Source organism: Harpegnathos saltator, unplaced genomic scaffold (genome assembly GCF_003227715.2).
Source record: "Harpegnathos saltator strain DR-91 unplaced genomic scaffold, Hsal_v8.6 scaffold460, whole genome shotgun sequence".
In the NCBI taxonomy this organism is placed as follows: domain Eukaryota; kingdom Metazoa; phylum Arthropoda; class Insecta; order Hymenoptera; family Formicidae; genus Harpegnathos; species Harpegnathos saltator.
In genome coordinates this window covers 360364-385212 of record NW_020230273.1, presented here as the reverse complement: position 1 = coordinate 385212, position 24849 = coordinate 360364, and the positions used below count along the sequence as shown (strand labels likewise).

The 24849-nt window shown below is 49.4% G+C and overlaps 2 protein-coding genes across 7 annotated transcripts in view; both read left to right on the top strand.

Moving 5' to 3' along the window:
- LOC105191674 (Myosin heavy chain-like) overlaps positions 1–8787 on the top strand; it is a 51854-nt gene extending 43067 nt beyond the window's left edge. For 3 of the 4 annotated variants that reach the window (XM_025301969.1, XM_011155227.3, XM_025301970.1), the window contains 11 exons: positions 239–367; positions 697–840; positions 926–1015; positions 3953–4312; positions 4402–4556; positions 5218–5341; positions 5479–5933; positions 6237–6549; positions 6874–7137; positions 7251–7588; positions 7739–8787. In XM_025301969.1, the coding sequence (XP_025157754.1) occupies positions 239–367; positions 697–840; positions 926–1015; positions 3953–4312; positions 4402–4556; positions 5218–5341; positions 5479–5933; positions 6237–6549; positions 6874–7137; positions 7251–7588; positions 7739–7745 (2379 nt within the window). In that variant the 3' untranslated portion in view covers positions 7746–8787. Of the gene's footprint in view, positions 1–238; positions 368–696; positions 841–925; positions 1016–2049; positions 3464–3952; positions 4313–4401; positions 4557–5217; positions 5342–5478; positions 5934–6236; positions 6550–6873; positions 7138–7250; positions 7589–7738 lie in introns of those variants that run through there. The other variant, XM_011155245.3, reaches the window with a different exon arrangement.
- A 7930-nt stretch (positions 8788–16717) lies between these two features.
- Positions 16718–24568, top strand: LOC105191698 (facilitated trehalose transporter Tret1). Of its 3 annotated transcripts, none has more exons than XM_011155277.3 (3): positions 16718–17889; positions 21420–21540; positions 21637–24568. In XM_011155277.3, exons 1-3 carry the CDS (start codon positions 17872–17874, stop codon positions 23055–23057), a joined length of 1560 nt encoding a protein of 519 aa, XP_011153579.1. In that variant the 5' UTR covers positions 16718–17871; the 3' UTR covers positions 23058–24568. The 3 variants fall into 3 exon arrangements, with proteins under 3 accessions (XP_011153579.1, XP_011153578.1, XP_011153576.1); XM_011155276.3 differs by lacking the exon at positions 16718–17889 and adding an exon at positions 18726–18952; XM_011155274.3 differs by lacking the exon at positions 16718–17889 and adding an exon at positions 19396–19983.
- Positions 24569–24849: the final 281 nt, after the last annotated feature.

Genomic DNA, 24849 nt, shown 5'->3' with positions numbered 1-24849 from the left:
TTTAACATTTCCCATCCTGCCCCTGAACCCGGGTTCGACCGGAGATTTTTCTCTCATTCGCGCGCGCACGTGCTGTGAACGCGCGCGGGCACCTCCTCTCTCGGTGTAGGTCGGATTCGATCGGAGGATATATTAACGCAGGCGCTGATAGAATTTGTGTCTCGAGTGACAAGGAAGATGACGATGTTCATCGACGAGGAGAGACTGACGCGGGGACCGCCTCTACTTTTGTTCGCAGATATTCTTCAGGTCGGGCACTCTCGAGCGACTGGAAGCTCAGAGGGACGAGAAGCTCACAGGTCATATTATTCTACTGCAGGCGAGATGCCGGGGCTATCTAGCGCGACGCAAACTCAATACTTTGAAGGTGAGTGTTCTTCTCATTCGCTTCTCATTCTCTTGTCGTACTTTTCCCGAAACCGGAAAAATTCACTTGGAAGGAAAGGGTGTTTGCGCGGTTGAGCGCGAGAAATCACTCTCTCGTTTCCTCGATTAGAGGAGATTCTCTCTTTTATTTGAAACTAAAATCTAAAATCTGTTAGAAGAAGAGATGAGCGTCTTCGCTTAAGCGTCCCCCTTATGCTTCCCTCGCTGTAGCGACAGCACGGCGAGGCGAGACAAACGGCACCGTCATACGATTACCGCGATACGATTTCTGTGTGTACATGTCGAATTGCGAGCTGAATCTCTTTGCAGCTGCAAGATCTCGCGGTGAGATGCATCCAGAGAAACGTGAGGAAGCTAATGTCTGTACGAGAGTGGCCTTGGTGGAGATTGTACGTGAAAGTCGCGCCCTTGCTGAACGTTCATCGGACCGAGGATCAGCTAAAGGCGCGGACGGTGAGAGAAAAGAAAGAAAAAACGATCTCTAGCGTGGTCTACCCGACATCATTGTTGTCTAATGCACATCTCTGCACTTCAATAGGAAGAGCTCGAGCTTCTCAGGGCGAAAGTGGAACGTTTGGAGCAGGAGCGTAATCACTTGAAGCACGACAATGACAAGTTGGAAGCGAAGGTAAACTCACACACAACGAGCGTCAAAAGCTTCAGAGTCGCTGTGAATCTCTGAATTCACGACGTGTCGTTCGCACTCTTTCATCTACGATTACTCGGCACAGTGGTTTTCTCCCTTCCGCGACCGCTCGAAACCGCGCATAGCAACCAACGGTGCTGTGCGTGTATCCTGTCTCTCTGTCCCGCCGTCTAAGTCGCAGTATGATTCTGCGTCCGGCCGCCACGATCAATCTAATAGAGGCACTCTTGAAGGATGCATCGCGTCGAAAGCGCCCGTTTAGGCATTCGCGGCACGCACGTCGCGCAATTGGGTTAAGCACGCTAGAGGACGCGTGTCGAGCATGTGCAACTATTATCGTGACTCGACCAGCGGATCGCGCATTATATACATCCATTCCGACCCCACTGATACGCAAAAATCCCGACAACCCACGCGCGAGGAGGACGGATATTCGAAACGCAATCAACTTTCCTCCCTGCACCTGTTCCCTACACCTGCGCTTAGCAAACTGCAATTAACCGAGACTACCATTTACCAATTATACAGCGATTACAGCGATCACTCGTTTTTTACCAGACATTCGAGTAACGGTAACTAATCGAGCCGATATCGCGCGACAAATTTTTCCAACATTCCCGACGGTCGAATCTCTCGGCTCGAGTCGCCGCCGGCCGAGTTTCGTTCTTGATCGCGGGACGATTTTTCTCCTCCTCGCTGGCGCTCCCTCTCTCTCTCTCTCTCTCTCTCTCTCTCTCTCTCTCTCTCTCTCTTTCTCTCCGTCTGTTCTATTTTTATAAGTGCGGAGGTGATCCTTAGATTTCTTGCCGCGCGAGCTTGCCGCTAATACTATATACTCTCCCTCCCACCTTCTCTCTCTCTCTCTCTCTCTCTCTCTCTCTCTCTCTCTCTCTCTCTCTCTCTCTCTCTCTCTCTCTCTCTCTCTCTCTCTCTCTCTCTCTCTCTCTCTCTCTCTCTCTCTCTCTCTCTCTCTCTCTCTCTCTCTTCCGATACTTTTCTCACGAAATCCACGGAGAACCTGGCGGATAACCAGAATCGCCGTCTCGTACACATCTCTCCACCTTTATCGGCCCCGTGGCTCCTCTCTCTTTCTCTGGCCGTCTCTCCCTTAGAATAACTCGGAGGTGACCGCCTCCTCCGCCGGACGGCCGCCTCCGGCAGCCGCGCGATCGGCCGACCCAGGAAGAGGCAGCAGTTGCAGCGCGACTCCTTGCCGATACGGACGCCGTTGTTGTCGTTCGGCGTTTCCACGCCGAACTCGCCGACATGGAAAGCGGCTGTTGAGAAGCCGACGACTCGAGCCGACGACGAAAAGCTGCGAGAGCAAAACCGTTCGAAATGTCAGTCGCGACGTTCTTGCCGCTGGAAATCCGTCCAGTCGTCCACCGCACGGATCGGAACGATGCTCTCTCGTGAACGCTGGCGCGAGCTTAACCATCGAACCTGACCATTCGTCGGTCGGCTGGACCAGGCGATATCATCCGTCAAGTAAACTTCTCGAACTCACACGGCCTAACACGAATCAAGATGCCGTCCCTGCCGACAGTGTACTCGCGCGCCTCGACTCCCTCCTACGACAATCGACGTCCGCAAACGTTGGGAAACACAAGCCCGGGCCCGGGCACGACGCAGTCGTTCGGGCTCGGCATGGCCGAGAAAAGCGACTCGATGAGCAGCCTGTGCTGCAACGGCTTGTTAAGTCCGCCGAATCCCGTGCAGGGCTTGGCGAGGAGACCACCCTTGCCGCCGACATACAATCATCACAGGAGACCGATCAGCGGAGGCCACGTTAGCGGCAATTCGAGCCCCATGTTGCGAAGTCCCTCACCCAGCAGTGTCTCCTCCTTCAGTCTGTCGCGCCGCGCCAGGTCCTTAACCGCGAGATCCGTAAGATCGCCGCCATCCGTCGCGTCCTCGCCAAGTCGTTCCCAGCTGGGATCGCCGACCTTCTCGACGCCGCCGCGAAGAACTTACCCGCGCGAGAGCAGCATGTACCCACCGGCGGCGCAGGAGGGCTTGAGCAAGGAACAGGCTCCGGTAGTGTTCGACGCGAGTCTCAACTTCGTGCTGGGTTGTGAACGGCAGAGGGTGAAGCAATCCTTCAGACCCACCGCCTCTCACCTGGAGCCGTCCACCGCCTCGTCCTACCTCTCGTCCAAGATCTCGCAGTTCTTGAAGCGCACCGACCACATCATGGACGAGTGGCGCAGCCTCGGCCACAAGGACGAAGCGGAGGACGAGCCGATGAGTTTGCCGAATCAACAACGGGACATGCCTCGCATCACGATCGGAAGGAGTCAGAGCGCAACGAATATTATGATACGCGGCTTTCAATATTTCAGCAGATCGAACAGTATAGGGAAGAGTCTCTCGAGGCACTCTTTATCTCGCGCCTCCGAGGATCGCACTCTGTCGGACGGATTACAGGAGGTAATGCAGCGAAAGGACGAGCGAAAAATGCGTCTCGAGGCGACTATTTACTATCTCCACCGAGAAAGAAACCTCCAAATTCCAATGATCCAACAATCACCGAGACTCATTTCATAAGGATTTTTCATATCAATTAATAGTAATATTATATTATATTAATATAATATTACAATAATATTAATTAATAATTAAGAAACCTCTATGCGATGATATACCCCGCCTCATGATTCCAAACAGTATTTCACTAGCAGTATAGCGCAGACTGCACCACCACCACCCTCCACCCTCCTTCCAATACTGAAAATCTGCAATCAGACATTAAATACGATTTCCTTCTCACGATCGAAATCCCGAAGGGTTCTTGCGACTATCTTGCGGAATATTTGCCTCCAACTCTTGATTATGAGGCATGAAGTAACGATAATCCACACGATCGCCCGGCGTATCGTGTTTTACAGCCTTACGTAAGATCCGCTTTTCTCGTTCAAGCTGAGCGAGATGACCGCAGACTTCGCGGAGGAGCATTCAACGTCGACCCTGGCGGCGGAGAGGATCGACGCCGAGACGTCGGAGCGTCTGCGGCTCGAGCGAGAACTGCAGGATGTGACCGAAGCCAACAAGAACCTCCAGCAGACGACCGAGCGGCTGGAAATGGAGCTCCTCTATGCGAGGGCCGCCGATTTGAACGGAGTCGCCTCTGACGGCGAGGAGGGCGAGGACGGCGGTGTCTACAGACAACGATACGAGCACGCCATCCGCGAGCTCGAATTCACCAAGAGGAAAATGGCGCAGCAGCACGAGGACGACCTCGAGCAACTGGTCGGTCTGAAGAAACAGTTAGAAAAGAAGGTGAGTTCTCTAAAGAGCCCCGAAGAAACGCAGCCCCGAACGAACAGCCTCGGCTTCATATTACTCACAAACACCGAACGTCCGAACAGTTGGCTGATGCTTACGAAGAGGTGGAGGAGCAACGACAAGTCGTCGGACAGTGGAAGCGACGAGTGCAGAAACTCAACGGCGAGATGCACGATCTCAGATTGCTGTTGGAAGAACAGACGGCCAGGAACAATTTGCTCGAGAAGAAGCAGCGCAAGTGAGTCGCGTCCAAATTCTCGTACAGAGCGCCGCCGGCTCGACGGATTTATACGTACAAGGCTACGTGCAAATTGTGCACTTTGTGTCGCGCGTTGAAATATATATGTTGTACTTCGCGCGCGCGCGCGCGTTTAATCCATGATGTTAATGATGCGCGGAGTCGGTATCGGGTGGTAGCTCGCTCTATTCTCATTTCACTCGCGGCAACAAGTGTTTCTGGCAGCCGGCCAGGCCAGTAACGCCATCCGCGCTACACTGCCAGCGTTCAGCGGCGCGTCTGGTGCGCCTGTAAATCACAATTGACCGTTCGCAAAGATAGCTTCCTGTTCATCTAAATGCAGCAGCGACGCCGGTTAAAGCCGGCGAAATTGGACCAGCTTCCGAAATCCTCTGTCAGAGCTCTCTTCCCTTCTCTCGGTTCTCGCCACCTTCTCGGCACGGCATTCTCAATGATCGGCTAATTCGTCAGCTCGAATGTATCGTTTTGCAACATCTCGTTAGATAATCGAATTCGAGAATGTTTTTCGCAACTGAATGTTGTCTGCGTGAAATAGGAAGGTAGCCTAGACGGTAGCCGGCCGGCGGGCGGGCGGGCGCGCGCGCGTGCGCGGTAGATTTAATTGTTGTTGCAATCTCGTTTCTTCGTTAATTGCATTCAGATTCGACTCGGAAACGCAGAATCTGATGAACGACCTTAGGCAGGAGAAAGCGCAGCGTGAAAGATTAGCGAGGGAAAAGGAGATTGCGATCGCGGAAAAGTTCACAGTAGAGCAGAATCTGAGCGTGAGTACATTCTTTTCTTTCGTCCCTACCTGTTGTTCTTGTTCCTTCTCTCGGGATTTTCCCGGGAGTCCCCGGGGGACTCCCCGGGGGAGTCTCCGAACGCGAGTCGGTCAACGCGCGTCGCTCTCTGCTGGCAGGACGCGCGACTGGAGATCGAGCTGAAGGAGGAGAGACTCCGCACGTTGACCCAAGAATTAGAGGAGCTCACTTTCGGCGGCAAAACCGAGGAGGAGGTCGCGCAGCTGAAGAAAGCGAAACACGAGCTGGAGAAACGCGCCAAGGATCAGGAGGAGGAGCTGGACGACCTTGCGGGACAAGTGCAGCTGCTCGAGCAGGCGAAGCTCAGATTGGAAATGAGCATCGAGCAACAACGCAAAGAGATGCGCAAGGAGATGCAGCAACGCGACGAGGAGTTGGAGGACGTTCGCGGAAACGCGCACAAGAAGGTCAAGGCTCTGGAGTCGCAGCTGGAGAACGAGCACGAGGAGAGGACGATTCTTCTCCGAGAAAAGCACGAATTGGAGCGCCGCTTGGTGGCTATAGAGGAACAAGACCGAGCCGACCGCGCGGCGGAAGCTGAAACCATGCAGAGGTGAGCAAAAATTTGCGGATTCTCCAACGCGTTGACCTGTCATGGCGGTCATCTGATTTACGTACAAGACGCAGGCAGTTGAACGCGTTGAAAAGAAATGAAATATGCAGCCGATAGAGAGCCGGTGAAACGAGCTAACGAGTAACTCGGTTTCTCGCCAACTGAAACTGTTATCTCGCCAGAAATCTTAAATAAATGCGAGCTTTCTCTAATGTATAAGGCGAAGCAACGATAACTCCAAGATCCACCGTGCTAATTGCAATTTCTGTCACGTGTGTGTGTGTGTGTGTGTGTGTCGGACAGGTTGAAGAGAGACTTGAAGAGAACAAGGGCATTGCTCAGGGACGCGCAAACAATGCTCGAAAGATCCAAGGGCGATTCGACGGGCAAGGCTGCGTTGCGTCAATTGAAAAATCAATTGGAGGACGCGGAATGCGCTCGTGCAGCGGCGATCAAAGCGAAACAGGCGTTGGAGCAAGAGCTAAATGAGACACAAGCGACCTTAGAAGAAGCTATGCGGCAGCGTTCCGAGGCGGAGGAGCGAGCTAACGCAGCTAATCGCGAACGCACGGAACTGTTGTCCCAATTGGAGGAGAATGAGGAGGAACTTGCCGAAGTACGTTATTTCGCATCCCTGCCTCTATAAGTTCATATATCATACAATAAGAAATATTACTTTTATATTATATAATATATGACTTTTATATATATATATAATACATTATATAATATACTATATATATTATTTTTTATTTTATCTTTTTTATTTCAATCATAAAAACGCTGGTATGAATCAATTTACTTATGACTGCCGATTTCAACTAACGAAGTGAAGATCGTACGAAGAATGTACAAGTAGCTTTCGCGATATTTAAAATTGATAGTGAAAATTTCAAGTGAAAATTATACGAGCGTGCGGATTGTTTTGTTACGACCGAAGGTACTGAAGAAATATCGAGCCGCGGTGCAACAAGTTTCCGCGGAGCAAGGCCAATTGCAGGAGGCACAGGTGCAGATCGCCGCGCTCGAGGCGGAGAAGTCATCTCTAAAGGACCAACTGGCGGAACTAACGCAGCGATTAGAGTCAGTGGAGCAACTCGGCGATCCTACGGCGAACAGCCTCGCCACGAGACGCTTGGAATTCCGAGCCAAGGAGCTCGAGAGCAAACTCGAATTGGAACAAACCACGAGAGCGCGGCTGGAGGTATTGTTGAAGAAAAACGATTTCACCTCGTTACAAGCTAGTTTCACGAATTAATCCAATTTGCGAAGAGCATAAATCCCGAACAAATGAATCAATGCACTTTACTTTCGCAGACACAAATAGCACGGTTGAAGGAGAGCGTCGACAAGTTGCAGACCGAGTCGGCCTTGCTTAGAACGAAAGAGCAAACTGCTCAAGACGCGGCGAGACGACTGCAACGGTCTTTACGCGACGCGCGCGACGAAGCCAGCGCGGCAATCTCGCGCGAGCAAGAAGCACTGCGTGCTCGTCGCGACATAGAAAAATCCTTGGAGGCCGCGGAAGCCGAAACCAAGGTGGCTAGGGACGACCTCAGACTGGCGTTGCAAAGGATCGACGATTTGCAGAGCGCCATTCAGGGAGAACTCGACTTGGATTGCAGCGAGGAGGCCACCAGCGAGAACAGTGATAGGTAAAAAAAGATATTATATAAATATAATTCTAAATTCTATATTACAAACGTCGGATATATTTTAATCCTCGTGTCCGTCCGCTAAACCCCCAGGGAAAATGCTCGTTCCTGTCTGTCGTTCAGTCACAAGTTTTTCTATTCTGTCAACAGTGATTGATCCGAGCCCTCATCGGACATCGAGTCCGATCAGAACGACGAAGACGCGACTGAACCAGAATCGGTGAGGCAGAGTGCAGACGGACTTCCAAACAACGAGGCGTCGAGCAGAACGTAAATACTATATCGAGCCGTTGAATGTTTGAGCGAAAGTGACGAACAAGGATCACACACAGTCCGGAGAGACGAAAGACTGGCGAAAACAAGGGCGATGTTAGCCCGCTATCGTTACGGTGGTTAAAAGATCACATAATAGATTTTACATTTTGTGTTAATCGAACGATGCTACCTAAGGGAGGCGCGTAGAGTCTCCTCTTCGTCGCCGTGAAACAGAGAACGAAATCGATGCAAAGGGGAATCAAATTGCCTCTAGCGCGGAGGCTAGTCGAACGCAATCAAATTTACAATATAAAGTTCGAACTGCGGGTTAAGCTAAGAGATCGCTAAACTAATCGACCATGACCCCTGCCCCTCTGCGCGGAGATGAGCGATGATAAACATTTGTAGGTGCTAACTATGTATAATTCCCTTGAAAATCTCGATGTCGTGGCGAGTTTGCATGCCGCACTTGATCGTAGCGCGTCCGATGCGCTACCTTGTCCATTTTTCCTTTTCTTTTTGTTTTTTTCTTCTTTAACTATCGGTGACAACGACGTCGTCCTTCTCCAGTCTTCCAGAGAAATTCGAGCCATTTCATACGAGCGCAAATATTGATGGGAAGTGCGCGTACGGCTGCCGAACGAAAGTTGGAGTACGTCCGATTACCGGTAACGAGATACATTTTTCATAGAGATAAGCAAAATTTCTTGCTCTCTCTCCCTCTCTCTCTCTCTCTCCAGTAGAAACCTATAAAATTGGGCGAGAAGGGACAAGAATGGGCCACGGAAAGAATAAATTTAGAATCTGGTTATATACTGGTTTCATCGGTGCTTCGACTTCGGTGCGCGATACATCCGTACTTTTGTTCAACAGCTCGAACACGTGCGTATATTTTCTCACGAGGAAGTAGCTCCGCGACTGGATATCTTCTACGTAGGATGAAATACACCGCGCTTCTTGTCCTTGCAATTCACTTTGCCTTCGACTCAATTACGTTTTACACTTGTACCGAGGGAAGGAGAGAAGAAAAAGGGCGAAAGGCACATGACAGGAGAACAAGAAACGCGTGCCACGACTCGAATTGGGGGCTTTGGTTTCGTGTAAGGATTCTCGTGTAACTTATTGCTTTGTAAAATGCAGATCTCCTATTTAATTACTCGGCAGTGTTTCTTCAACCGCACCCGCACCCGCACCCGCACCCCAATATGAGATCCTCTCCCAGTAAGTCCCTCTCGCAGTTTAATCGGCGGAGCGACCGGCGAAAAGTCGCCGAAGGCAAAGTGGTCGAAAGAGATACGAAAGACGGATGAAAGATATAGCACGGCGCTCAGTTGGCACGAGTTGGTTATCAAATTAAACCATCACACACACAGACCGACAGTCGTATATACCGATGCGCGAGCACATCGTCCTCCTTCGACCTTCTTTGAACCGTCAGACATTGATTTCCCGCGGGATGACCCTTCTCACAAGTTTCGAACTAAAGTTAAGCACTTTTCCTTCTGTTGGCCGCACTCTGGTCTCCCCATTTCTCCCTCCCCCGGCTTTGCCCGTCTCTTGCTCTCCTCCACCATTACTTCCGTAACGAGAGAGACTCGCTTGGTTATACGAATGAAGCGAATGACAGCAATTAAATTGTAACCGAGTTACCGTCAGTGCCACGACGACAACCACGACGAGAACGAGAATGGATGCGCATTTCGACCACGAGAAAGTCCCGCCTTCGCAAGGTAAGCCTGTCAAATTTACTAAGTCGCGCCGGTAATTGATGATTTTTTCGCTCGCGAAGGGGATCTCTCGAGACGTCGACGAGCTTCGTACGCGGATGCTCTCGCAGGCGTATATAACACGCGAACCTGCATGTCATCGATACGCGACACACATTTTCCTTCGTTACCGTCTATGACGCTGAGAAACACACGGGAAGGATGTAATTCCATCCGTTTGTGTAAATTGAGCAGCTAGCATGCGGTGTTCGTTGACTGCGCATAATTTTTTCAGTCCTTCCCCTGACCGATATTCATTATCAGAATCAGCGAATAGTGGCTTTAATATTCGATCCAGTAATGCACACACGTACGAATATACACGGCACACGGCCGAGAGGTAGTAAAATTGCAGCAACGACGTGGCTCCTCATTAGAGATTACGTTATATGCAGGAATTCCATTTGCAACTAACTACATATAAATTACTGCCCTACACGGGGCTAATGCGTGTATGTCGAGGAAGAAGGAATGAGAGAGAGAGAGAGAGAGAGACAGAGAAAGAGAGAGAGAGAGAGAGAGAGAGAGAGAAAGTCGTGTAATCGCCGTTATTAGTGAGTCTAGGAAGAATACGGAGGCAAAACTAGCACGGCGCTCGTTAAGAGGAAAATGCGGGGAAAAAGGGAGAGCACACACGCTGCTCCTGTGCGCACTGCGTCATTTCTGAGATCACCTCGGTAACGCTCCTGAGAAACATGTACGTTCCATCTTAATGTCGCGTATCATAACCTCGAGATGACAATCGCGACGTATTGTGAAGTCGGATATTGACTTAAACGATCCGTCTGATTGAGCAGACTCAGCAGTTTACTACTTGAATAAGGACTTGCCGCTTATCGTTCTAAAAATAAGCGATAACAGGCGAAACAGCGGTTATAAACAGCACACGCCACTCTCAGAGCTCCGTCCTCGAGGACGACTGTTTGGGAAAAAAATGAAACAATTGAGAGCGGCTTCGCGGGGAATCGAGCGAATTTGAGTTTCGAACAGCGAGCTGTTCGGGATTAAATGTAGGTCGTGCCAGTCGATTAATTCGGCGTTCATTAATTTGCAGTTTATACATGTTGCAATTGATTTGCGCCTATTCAACCGTTAATTCGCGTCATAATCCTCGATCGGCTTGTAATCCGCTGACTATACGAAACAAGAATCGCGCGCGAGAGCTCATGCGGCTTAACGTCATAACATTTCGCCGGCTTAGCCTAGAGAATATCAATTTTGCGAGTGGATCGCTCATTTATGTAAGCCATCCGAGAAAGTTTGGGACAAAGCCCCGAGGAATAAGCCGTGTCAACTTATTTAACGATGCCGCGAACAGTCAATTAAAATTGTACGCCTCTCCAAAAGCGCGTGAAGACCACGATGGAACGATAACGACAAGTCACGTTCATCTCATTACTTTGCTCATTAGACACTCGGTATTAGCACAAATCAACCGGAACGGTGTTGGACGTGCACGCATATGTAAAAAAAAAAAAAAAAAAGAATAAAGAGAAAAAGAAAAAAAAAAGAATAAAATGAACAGAGACAACGAGATGACAGATAGATTCCAATTCATCTGGGAATTTTCTACAACGGAACAAATATTTGAACTTTTAGATGAGCGCTCCTGAATGAATTTAGCCTCGCTCGGCGTCGTTGAAGAAAACCCAACATACCGCGGTCTTCTTGAGGAGTCAATAGTATTTTCGATGAAAGTTTCAAGCGCCAGCGATCTCTCACAAAGTCTCATCAACAGCTCATTCTAATTTTACGAGGTAGCTCTTTACGACTGCAATATCCACACACGCGTGCCAATTCGTTCTACAGAAGCGATTAAAAATACGAATTTCGATGAAACAAGAATTTATGCGTAACTCTAACGAGAAGGTTGGACGCCTATCAATTATTGCCGAGCAATTTGCGAGAATTTACAATACATGCATAATGAGGAATATTTAACTCGACCGTGGAGCGCCAATTTTGTCGGAAGAATTAACTTTCCGACTCTCTCTCTCTCTCTCTCTCTCTCTCTCTCTCTCTCTCTCTCTCTCTCTCTCTCTCTCTATCTCTATCTCTATCTCTATCTCTCGCTCTTTCTCCCGTCGTCTGACCTTTGCATCGTCGAAAGTCCGTTAAAAACGTTAAAAACGGCAACGCAAAAAACGGCCACCCTCGTTACGGTGCTTATGAATGGCAACTTGCAAAAATTTCTCTTTCACTCACCACCGCGAGTAAATGATGTTCTTTTGAAAGAATACACGACCGTGCAATGCACGATGCGGCGGAATACAGCTGTATGTAAGTAATTTAACGAGACTCTCTTCTTTTACAAATGCAACAGTTATGATTCATGTGACACAAAGTCGATATGGATAGGGGGGAGGGGGATTACTGCGAAACCGTGTCTTATGTACGGCAAGCGTATTACATACGTGTTACATGGCGCCTCATGAATTTTTCATGGCGAACATGTAACCGTCCAGGCCCGTGAGACGTCCAAAGTCATTGCTCTTGTCGGAAGATCAATAAGAGGGTGAAAAATCGCACGTCTCGTCAGCGCGCGCGGCGTTCGAAAAGATTAATGTCTTACATAATCCCGCATCGGCGCTGATTTATTCCGCATAATGTGACGTGCACCACTCGTTACGGCGGGCATAGTGCCGCAGAATCGAACGTGAGGGGCGCTCGCTTCCCTGGCTGAAACCTGACCGAGACAAATTCGTATCAACGTAAATTTAATCAAACCGGCTCCCGTGCATTTACCGTGAAGAGAAAGCGCGGAGATCTTACCGGGAAGATTTTTCTCCCCGTATCCGTGGAGTCTTTCAGTACGATCTTATTGTGAAAACTCATCGTAATCCGCCCTACAGGAAAACTGATTAAAAAAACATGTTGATTTCTGCCTATTTTCTCCTCTTAATTTCGCCATCATCCCTTTGTTATTCTTTGATCCGGAAAGAAAAAGGAAATCTAATAAATATATCTCTAAACGGATAAATGAGCTATCGGTGAGACTGAGGCGGAACAAAATGGAAAAAAGGCACAAGACTGAAATGCCGATATTTCATTGAATCGTTATACAAAGGAATGCTTCGAATGTCATTCTATATCGCGACGTGAGAGAGCTTTATACATCCGATACGCGCAGCGCCGTTGCACAAAGCGACAATACACGAGCTACGGGAGAAAAGAGTGAAAAAAGCAGTACTTCCACAGGTTACACAAACTTTTCTCTAGCATGTGGAACAAATAATCAACGATCACCCGCGGGACAACCTATCTACAGTACGAACGTATCTTTTTCAACATGTGGATATACATGTGTCGTTGCAATTAGACAGAGACTCCGACAACTATGCTTCTTAAATGCTTCTGCGCAAATCGCGGAGATACGAATGAATATTCTAATATCTCTCGATTCGCTCTGAGAGGCTGTACAACACCGCTGGAAAGCAGTGTTGGGCATTAATCGAATGAAATGTCGATTAAAATGTTGACTAAAATGATGAAAATTAACAACGAGAGTAAATTATAATTGCATACTTATAATTGCATAATTATTTCAGACGGTTACTTTAATCTGATCGACTATACATCAATTAATATTCAGTTTCATTAATCGATTGAATTATTCACACACAATTACGTGTATGACGAATGATCAATTGCGACTATTGATCTGCCGATTACGTTAGTCGAATCGCAAAACCATTCCAATCGATCAACGTCCAATATTACTCGATACGATCGTGGTATAAACTACATAAGTTCCGTCGCGAATAGCCCCGAATTTCAGCCCCTTCGCGAAGCGCGGAAATAAACAGCTGAAATATAAATCTGTTTACCGAGGATCAGAATAGAAGACGAGAAGAGATACAGATATCCAACGCGACTTCACATGAGCGTTCTGAACCGTTGGACCGTTTGAACCAACGATCCACTAATTATTCCGGGCAGCGTACAGTCTCGTTACGTCTCCTCCTCGAGTGTGCGCGGCGCCGTCTTCAATAATACATCTGACGCGAGATAACGAAGGCGTATAACATTAACAAGCGAACGGACAACTAAGCGCGTCCTTTGACTCGGGCGTGGGAAAAAGTCAAAAGACACGGGAACGAGGTCGATACTTCGTCGGGGCTCGTTTCGCCGAGCAAATGGCGTGCGCGCCGCTTTAAATTTTAATCACGACGAGCGGCAGGGCGCGGCGGCGCGGACACCCTGCGCACTTGTAAAGGCGACATAATGAGCGCGCCGCGCCGCGCCACGCCGCGCCGGCGACGCCGATTAACCGAGGATTACTTTAATTAACTTTACGTTCGCGGAATAACGACGCGTCGAGCCAGCCGCGACGTTCGAGAGCGGCGCGGCTCTGCTCGAGCGAGCGAATTCGCGCGATTTCTCGCGTCCCGTCGTGACGCGAGATGCGCCGCGCCAAGTCGTGAAGATCGAACAGCTGCGAGAGGAGACTCGAGAGCCGTTCGTGCGCCGCTGTGCAACAACCGGTTGTTGAACAGGAACGGCTAAGACAATGACAATTTATGTGATTACGCGACGGCACAGCGGAGGCAAAGCGAAGCAATTTGTCGCGTAACGCATTAAGTCGAAGTCATCATTTTATTCGAGGGAGCGCAACGGGAAAGAGAATAGATATCTGTTTAGGCCGCGACGCGACGAGCTGTTTCGAGATGATTAAACGATCGCGCGACGTCTTGACGTATAGAGACAATGTGAAAGGTTGACGCCGAGAGAAACAGTACGAGCTATATGCCAGATTCGAAATCTCCGGTTTTCCGATTGGATCTGGCCCGGATCAATGGTATTTCCGAAAGAAACGTCGAGAGGAAAGCATCAAGATCCAGCTTGCATTCGCGTTCTTATCGAACCCTTCGACGGACGCGAACGAGGCCAGGATAAGAATGCGGGTCGTGGTTGTTTGCATGTAACTCGGTAGATTCTACTTATGCAATCATCACGATCTATCTTATCATTCTAACGGCAATTCGAGAAATCTCGTTAAACACGCGGAAGCCTCTATATGACGGCAATGAGTAGCGAGATAAGGAACGATTCTTGCGTCAATTAGGAAAATAACGTTCATAGATAATTTAATGTGCAGAGAAAGAGAGAGAGAGAGAGAGAGAGAGAGAGAAAGACGGTGCAAGGCGAGCGATTAAGCGATATGAAATACGTTGAAATGCGACGGTGACGACAAAAGAGAAATTATTAAGAGCGCGCTACTATTGACACGCAGTTGACGCCTCGTTCGATGCTGTCGCACCGTGTGAATCTATTTATCAGAGTGATTCGGAGCATCAATCTCATCCATGTTAATCCGAGTCGGCGCAGTTAAAGCCGTCACTGTTTTCGACACGCGAACGCGCTCCATATAAACTTCTATCGCGTTGGAATTACCATTCTATTTACCAATCAAACCGAAGCCCGCATAGGAATTAATCATGGCGTATGCGTGACGCGACGATAGTCGCGTCGTTAATAATATATCAAGCATAATCCGCCAGTAATCTTATGATTGATTAAGTTGTGGCGCACACATGTTGAGCAATTCCGGATCTTAGCAGTTAGAACACACGCGGGTTCGATTCCCGCTAAACTGCAGAGCGCGACTCGCGCCATTCCTAACTGCAATTTCCGCCGATGGTCGTCTCCTCATGCGCGAGAGAACGCTCATTAACTCGAAATGTCCAAATCGCTCGCGCCGCCGCTTAATCAGCGGAGTGTATCGCGTGAACACGCGTATTGTGTACCAAAGTCACAAATCTTCCCGACCGCGTGTGTGCTTCCTGGAGCGAGCTCGTCCTCGTCCAGAGCGTCGAATACGTCGAATACAAAGATTTGCTCTTGATAGTTGCGCGACCCTGATTACCAGATACGCCAGATACGCAATTTAAATCAATGCGCGTCAATCCGCCGTCTGATTGTAACACGGCACAGTCACAGATTAGTTTACTTATGCGTCATGACGAAAGACGGTTCTATAAATTGCGCCAGGTACTGGCGCAAAGGCGCAGCCTCGAAACGCTAAATTATTCTGGAGATCGCGCATATCCCAGGAGAGAGCCCGAACGATTCGCTCTGAAACGCAATCAGCTTAACTTCGAAACGCAATAAATCCCTTTGACGCACCGTGCTTGTTGTTCCCGTTATTGTATCCGCCGAAAGCGCACGATTAAGACCCTATTTGATCAATTGCCTTTCTCGCCCGATCGAAGTGAAAAGGGGGGTTGACACAACACACACACACACACACGCACACGCGCGCCTTTTGTACTATTCCTGCAAATGAGAGCAATCTCATTTGCAGAAAACAAACACACACGTGGAAATCTTATTCCCGCTGCAATCTTTTCCAATAGGCGAGGATTAGCTCAAACAAATGTACGCGTGCTTTTCGTGCGTAGAGAAAATTGTAATAAATAAAATTCATGTACTTTAATTATAACAATAAAGTTTATCGTAAAAGTTACCGAGAGAAAGAGAGAGAGAGAGAGAGAGAGAGAATATCCTTTCCCAACTATTTTTATAAAAAAAGCTGCAACACGACCTGTATGAACTGGACCGAGTAAATCATTTAATTCAACGGATAGACACGAGTTAGTAGCTTTCCCGCGTGCTTTTCTCTCTTCCCCCCTGTCTCTCTCTCTCTCTCTCTCTCTCTCTCTTGTTCTCGCTCTTTCCGACTCTACGCTTCGACGATAGATTCGAGCAAACCAATTCGTGTCCTCCACAGAGACCGATCGAATAATTCAATTCGACGCGCGACGCTTCTATCTAGCGACAATTAACAACTATATTGTCTGCCGTCGCAGTTTGTTTGAGAACACGCAGATCAGAGGCATGCGTGCGGCAAGATAAGCCATGACGCGTCTCTCTTGCTGAACCCAAGCGTATATACGGTAGGGCATACATGCACCCACCACGTCGAGATAGCGGAGTACACGCGGGCGATAAGGGACAAAAGAGATAGAATGTCTGGGCAAAATCGCACCACCATGAGGGAACAAACTCGCTCGCTTGCTTACTTGTTTGCTTGCTTGCTTGCTTGCTTGCTTGCTTGCTTGCTTGCTTGCTTGCTTGCGACGAGCAACGACCGCCTGTTGCTCGTCATCAGTCGGCGAAAGAAGACGCGAGTCCGCGGAGAGATCCTCTGACCAACGGTTATTGTCATCGCTAAGCGCAGCGATGGTGGTGGCGTGCGAGCCGTAATGTGTACCGGCTTGCAATTAACGACAATCGGATTAAGGCCAATTGGGCACGAGAGCGGTAGTGGGTTGTCGCATGCACCGTCGCGGCTGGACCCGATTACGAAGTAACGGATAAATAGATCTATCTAGATCGGCCGGTCGCCTCGATAAGACGCGGCCGCCGCCGCGATACCCGCACGCCACGAAGAATTCAAATTCATCGCCGAGCGAGTAGTGTTTACGAGTGTTGAGTGAGAGCGAGCGACGGGCAATCGCCGAGGCATGACCATGACGAGGCATATTGAGAAAACCACTGTTGGGAACGAGTAACAGCTGGTAGTCGCTCGATCACGACCTTCGCGAAAACCGACTAATCGGTAGATGCGTCGCGCGGTCTGTCGGACCGAATACGAAAATAGGAAAAAAGGCGGGATAAGAGAAGCCGCCGGCTAGATTTACTTATTGGTTCCGTCGGGAAACCTTGACATTTCGAAGTCACGATTGCGCGAGGACGTTTTGCCGCTGAACCGACAAACGTAAGAATCGTAAACTCTCGCGCGATCAGCGGTTTTTTCACAGAAAACTTGGAAGAAATTCGGAAGGTCGATATTACATACGTAGCTCTTGTGAAACAGCTGCTATTACTGCTGCGAAGTGTTGTTGTTGTTATTACATGCGCTAATTGTGTTACCGTCTGAGTATCGGCTGTACGATTCGCAAGAGCAAAAGAAAAGAGCGTTCAGGAATCTCGGGGTGATCATCATCATCGGGCCTGGTGGAAAACAACGGTGAAGAACTCGATCGACAAATCGCGTGGACCATCAACTATCGACCGGCGACAATCTCGAATCGTGTGCTGAAGAGCTACCACGACGGTCAATCTACCGGGAAGCTCGAGGATCAGCAGCCGCGGTGTTTATCACACTTTGTCCCGCACTTCCCGACCGAAAGCTATCAATAGCCTGAAATTAAGGGCGTTCAGTGCTGCTCGCGAAAACTACTTGTTGAATTCATCGTTGAAAGCCCAGGCGGCGGAATCGCCAGAAGAAATAGGACGGCAGTTCCATTCTCGTCTCACATGGCTGCAACCACGAACGTAAGTGACACAGTTTCGTTCGCGCTGCAGTTGCAATACGCCGCTCCGATTTCCATTCCGTCGGCCGCGTAAACAGACGAAACCGAAGTGCCGCAATCGCGAGGCGCATAATTAATCCGACACTCGGATAATCAACAACTGCCGGCGCGTTATTCGTTACTCGGCACGTAGAGTTACTCCGCGCGCAAGTCGCGCATCGGTCATGCGATTTTTCATAGATTCGAATCGAGAACTGCTGAACGGTCGACCTGCTGATAGAAATGGATGTTTCCCTGTAATCTCATTATGTATGTCTACTCGTATATCGAAATATCTGATTTTCATATCTTTATTATATTTTCCTCAACTGTACTTGGTGCTCTGGGTGCTGGGTGTGATTCGATAGCAATGTGAAGCGATTCGCCATCGAGATATAGAAAGAAAAATGTTAATTAAAACTCAAGATCTTTCTTCGTTAACTTCGTTGCATGAATATATAGCTTCTGATCCGCAATCAGCTGTCATAATAATCATCAGTCAACATCGCCGGCTAATGTAGAATAATGAGAAAAAATTCGTCTCCTCACATCTCCAACTTGTCTTTCATCTGTCCGTTGCAAGCGGGGATCGAACAAAACCATTCTCCTATAGTCCCAAACTCTTCGTGATCCAAGCGATCCACGCTTGGAGCGAGACCACCAACGTACGAACTCCACTGTCTCGTGGATTAAAAATACCGCGGTTGGGGAAGGAACGTAAACACCAAACAACGATAATGAGAGAGCGACGGAAAAAAGAGAGAGAGAGAGAGAGAGAGAGAGAGAGAAAAATGGCACAGATAAAGAAGTGTGATCATCCGCGCGCGCGCAAATGCGCGGAGGCAAACTCGAGTGTGGCGCCTGCGCGTTTCCCGAAGTATCCGGTAGCACGGGTACGGTGGAAAGATACAAGCGAAATCACGGGAGCAGTCGAATCCCCGGCCGGGGAAAGTAGCTCGATCGCGATAGGTCTTTTTTCCGATATCGCAGGTGACTTTTAAAGAGACCGAAGGCGAGGAGTCATGACAGGGACGACGGATCCGCTGGTGAGTATCGATTTCACGACGTCGGTTTCATCGAAATCGCGAGGTTCCGCGCTCGGTTCTGCCTCTCGTGTGCCAGAAAACCCGCTCCGAGGTTATTTTTACGAGCCAGGAGGCACGAGGAGACGCGCGATGCCATGCAGCCTTCGTGGAAGCGCGACACGGCCATACCGACTTGTGCACTCACGTACGCGCGCGCACGCGCGCGCGCGCGCACGCACGAACGCACGTGCTTCATGACGCGTCGAATGGCTGTTTGTCGGTTCCGAATATTCACGAGACTTGTACCCTCGATTTCAGCTGTAGGTAAAAAGAATAATGACATGCGAATCCAACGGCCGCTGGCAAAAAGCAAATGAGAGAGAGAGAGAGAGAGAGAGAGAGAGAGAGAGAGAGAAACGCGCCAGACGCTTGTCGCGTCGCGCGCAAAGGCGAACCGTGCGCGAACGGAACGGGTTTTGAGTCACGGGAGGTCACCTCTGTAACGCGGTAATTCGCAAAATGCAAATTTCGTAACTTTCGGCAAACTAAACTCCCTAAAGCTACCCGCGCGCTATTTACCCGTGCGAACTTTGTGTTCGCGATCCGATCAAAGCCTCGAGTCCGCGAGCCGGGGGAGGTGTCCGAGTCGCTATCGGTTATCAGTTCGCACACGGATTCGTCCAAACATAGCCGCGTTAATCGTCGACGACGAAAGACGAGTTGTGTGTGCCTAACCGTGGATGACGTAGTGACTCGACGTATTCGGACGTGTTCAAAGGAGGAGGGCATCGCCCTTTGCCGAGCGTGTTGTGTAACGAACGTTGCATGCTCCGGGTGTTCCCCGGGCACGTTGCACAGCTACGTCACGCGGACGTACATGTCGGCGGCCGTGCGTGCGTACGCGGTGGACCAGCCGCGCTGCCGGGAAGAAAGTCGAGACGCGCCCGAGAACGTGTCGTCGCGAGGCAAAAATGGGTGTTTCGCTCGAGGCCGCGGGTCACAAGTGCGCACGGTGGCTCCGACGAGTCGTGAGAAGCACGAAACTCGTATTGGTGAGTAGCCGCGCGAAACGAAGGCCGGAAGGCTCTCACCGTTGCTCGCCCGCTTATCAAATCTCGTTCTCGCGTGCATCAAACTATCGCGATAAATCCGTGTGTAGGCCGCGTCGCCTGACGAGCTGCTGCTGCCGCGAGTTAGGTTATGTGGCGGGCAAGCACGCGATGGACGCGAGGAACGGCCTACGCCTTGGAACAAAAGTTGTGCGCATGTGCACTCGATCGCGCTCGCTTATCGTGGCGCCACGCTCAATCGGTGGAACGATGACTCCCCGATGGGCAATTGCGCGCCGCGAGCGTTTCCTCGCATGCACGATCTCATTAATAAATAGAAAATAAGGAAACGACTCTTCCCCTCCCTCTCTCCAGCCGTGAGGCCAATTATGCATTGTTTGTGCCACGCTCTCGACAAAACCGCGCGAGTAATTTACTCCGCGCTGTGACAGATACGGAGGGAACTTACGCGAGCCGAACGATTCTCGTTGGACCACACCTAACGAATACTTGCAGAGAGAGAGAGAGAGAGAGAGAAGAGAGAGAGAGAGAGAAAAAGAAGAGGAGAGGAGAGAGAGAGAGAGAGAGAGAGAAGAGAGAGAGAGAGAGAGAGAGAGAGAGAGAGAGAGAGAAGAGAGAGAGAGAGAGAGAGAGAGAGAGAGAGAGAGAGAGAGAGAGAGAGAGAGAGAGAGAGAGAGAGAGAGAGAGAGAGAGAGAGAGAGAGAGAGAGAGAGAGAGAGAGAGAGAGAGAGAGAGAGAGAGAGAGAGAGAGAGAGAGAGAGAGGAGAGAGAGAGAGAGAGAGAGAGAGAGAGAGAGAGAGAGAGAGAGAGAGAGAGAGAGAGAGAGAGAGAGAGAGAGAGAGAGAGAGAGAGAGAGAGAGAGAGAGAGAGAGAGAGAGAGAGAGAGAGAGAGAGAGAGAGAGAGAGAGAGAGAGAGAGAGAGAGAGAGAGAGAGAGAGAGAGAGAGAGAGAGAGAGAGAGAGAGAGAGAGAGAGAGAGAGAGAGAGAGAGAGAGAGAGACATATAGTTTTCACTTCACTTTTTGCATTTCACATTAATCTACGACGTTATCATTCGTTGTCACCTGTTGCTTCCCCGCTCCAGAAAAGATTTCTATGTCCTGTCATGCGCGAGGAGATTTACGCTTCAACAACAACAACAACACAACACATGTCGCTAATTTGAACCCTACACCCGCCGACCGAATTCACCCGATAGAACAAGTTTTTGTGCGTCGCGTTAATAACAAGAATGTCATGATCTTGACGTTTGTAGTCAAGTCAATGTTTCATCTACTCTGTTTATAAATAGAATTCGTGAATACCCTGACCAGCGGATAAAACTGTTAAAGTCGAGAAAGTGAAAAAGTAGGGGCGCCTGCTGCAAGCAGAGAGAAAGCGCCTTTTCCAAAACGATCAATGGCACGTTTTCTACCGCAGATCGGCACCCTGAAAGAAACCTCATCAAAGGGGGAGATCGTAATTCAAGCCTCGCCCGAGCCGGAGAAGCGTCGTGACAGCAAACGGACGCAATGGAGGCAATGGCTGGCATGCATATCAGGTTTGTCAGGTTTCGCGAGATGTCGCGCGCGTCTCTATAATGATAACCCGACGCTCCCAATCGTCCATTCATCCTCGACCAATCGTCATTTTACAGCGACTCTATCGATGGTGGCGGTCGGCACCGTTTACGGATGGACCACCACGTCGCTCTCCCGGCTCACATCCGGCGCCAGCGACGTGCCGGTGAGGATTACCGACGACGAGGGTTCTTGGATAGTGTCGTTGACCGTCATCGGTTCTATGATCGGCCCGTTCCTCGGAGCGAGTCTCGCCGACAGATACGGCCGTAAGAAATGTCTGTTGTTAGCCAGCGGCTTCTTCATGATCGGCTGGACCGTCGTACTCTTCGCCCAAAGCGTCCCGGCGCTCTACATCTCCAGGGTGATCCTCGGCGTAGGCGTGGGCATCTCGTACACGACCAACCCCATGTATGTGTCGGAGGTCGCCGACGTTGGAATCCGCGGTGCCCTCGGCACCTTGATCGCCGTCAACGTGTTTACCGGCTCCTTACTGACCTGCAGCATCGGTCCCTGGGTGTCTTATCGGGCATTAGCCGCCATACTGCTCGCTGTACCGATCCTCTTCGTGGCGTGCTTCTCTTGGTTCCCCGAGACACCCGCTTTCCTCGCGGCCAGGGGCCGCAAAGCGGAGGCGACTAAATCCCTGGCCTTCTTCAAAGGAATCCGCGATCGAGACGAGGCCCGTAGGGAGCTGGAAGTGGCTCTCCGTAGTGTCTTCATCGAAGACATCCGCGACAACATTCCCGTAATCGGACCCGGCGCCAGGACCGAGCCGGTCAAACGCAGTTGGATCGGTAAACTCAAGCTGATGCTGTTACCCAGCAACGCCCGAGCGCTTGGTATCATACTGGGCCTGGTGGCGGCGCAGCAGCTTAGCGGAAATTTCAGCACTATGCAGTACCTCGAAGTGCTCTTCAAGAAAGCTGCTATCGGCATCGACTCCAACCTGGCTACGATACTGGTGCTCGCGGTCGGCCTCGTTTCGGGAGGATTATCGACTGCGACCGTCGAGGGCGCGGGTAGACGTCCGCTGCTGATTGCTTCCACTCTGGGCTCCTCCATTACCCTCGCCATCCTGGCGATATACCTCATGCTGGACGGCAGGGGCGTCGACGTCTCCGCGGCGAATCTGCTTCCGGTGGTCGACGTAATCGCCTTTCAGGTGGCATTTCAGCTCGGATTGGGCACGCTGCCGAATGCGCTCATTGGCGAGCTCTTTCCCACCGAGGTGAAGGCGTTCGCCGGCGCTATCATCACCGTCTTCGACGGTGTGCTCGGCTTCGCAGTCTCCAAACTGTATCAAGTCATCGGCGACCTACTGGGCGCGCACGCCGTTTATTATTTCTTCGCGAGCTCGTGCTTGTTGGCATTCCTCATGGTGATATTCGTCGTGCCCGAGACCAAGGGTCGGACGTTCCGCGAGATCCAGGAGCTTTTGCAACGCAGGAGGAACAGGGACGATGAGAGCTCGCAGAACCAAACTGTCGCGATATGACAGAAAGAGACGCGCCGCGCTTCGCGCAGAATGCGGCGCGAACTCACCGCCGTGATCTTGTCGTCGGCCATTCTTCTCGACACGAAGGACTTTCCAACGATGGCGATTACTTATGCTCGTCTGTATACGCGTACAACAGTCTGTACATACTTTGCGCTCGCGTCGGGAACACGGCGAGCAGATCGCGAAGACGCACCGCCTGCGCACCGCCGCAATGTGCAACTTACTTGCCGACGAGGGGCGAAGCAAATGTCGTTATGGAATCATTCGCGAGCCGTATAGGCCTGCTGTACGTAACTCTTCGATCATTTTATCTCTGTCACAAGTAGTTCTCTTTCCGTTTTCTCTTGAGTATCATTGCGCGCGAATATTTCCGAAATAACAATCACGTTGTTATCTTTGATACGATATTTTTGTCTTCTTCCCTTTTATGTATGTTCCACTCCAGATGTTATATGCGAATCTGAGAAACGTCAGACAGCTGAGGGGGATTTCCCGCATGTGCGCACGATGAAATATTTAAGTAAGAAAAACTGAGAGGAAGACGGAAGTAAAAAAGATTAACAAGTCTAATTTTTCAGTAAACGCCACATCTCTTTTTCCGGTAACGTAAAAACGTCGTGGCGACGGTTAAACGTTGGGGCAAAGAGCGAGTAAGACGCGTGAAAAATTGTTTCAGGTCTCACTGGACAATAAAAACGAGTAATACTGCCACATTTATTCCAGTATTATCTAAAGGAGCGACTTTTATACTTCCACATGTGCAGCAACTGATTACATATTGTTATGTTTGTGTGTAATCAGTATATGTATAGAGAGAAAATGTACGTGTGGACACATATGTATATACAAATATTTCTATTTAATATATTTGGATAATTCAGTGGAACTAAATATAAGCTTTAAAATTTCGCTATTCTTTCAAATGACGCAATCGGTGAAAGTGATGACGAAGGTGATCGCATGTTCGCGCTATTATGATAAGAAGCGACATAAAATATATATTTTATATGTACTTTCCGCGGAGCGTGCATGTGGCACAATCGTGAAGGTGGCGCAATCTTCGCACAATGTTTTTCCGTGCGGGGTTTAGTTGAAGCCGTAAAACTTTCAATTTGTAGGACATCCCGTGTACGAGAAATTCGCGCAACCTGGTCTCCCGCACGACGGCAGCAGATAAAATATTTTACTATTTTGATAGAAACAAAGTTTTTGGTCAAGCGCATACTATGAAACGACGTACGAACTGCAGCTATCAACTTTTAAACGTGCGTTTCCTGTGTAATAGAAACATTAAAAATACACGGACCGAGCTTTTTAGATTTTGTCATGTAAAACGCGTAAATATATAAAAGAGATATTTTGGTATGTCAGAATGTTTTCAAATACAAAAGCTACAAGCTTCCTTGAAAATAATACGAATTTAGTATCACACGCAAACAAAATGCCAATTGTAATATTGCAATTTCAAATTCGAAGAAGATGAATAAAAGGTTGGAACGTGAAAAGAAGTCATTCTACTGTGTGTTGTGACGGAGAAGGAAGAAAGAGAATAAGTAAATGAAAGAAATCAATCAACGAACGAGGGGATTCTTGAGAAGCCAGAAATCCTCCATATAAAAGTGTTTTAAATTATTATTTCCCTTCTAGCGCATCAGCAAAGCTGTCCGCGAGTGCGCGATGGTTAACAATAAAAATCCCAATTTAGCCCTTTATGTTCCGCACAACTATCGAGTTTATATTATATATTATTTTCCGATAGAACAATATACCATTCATTTATTCATTAAAT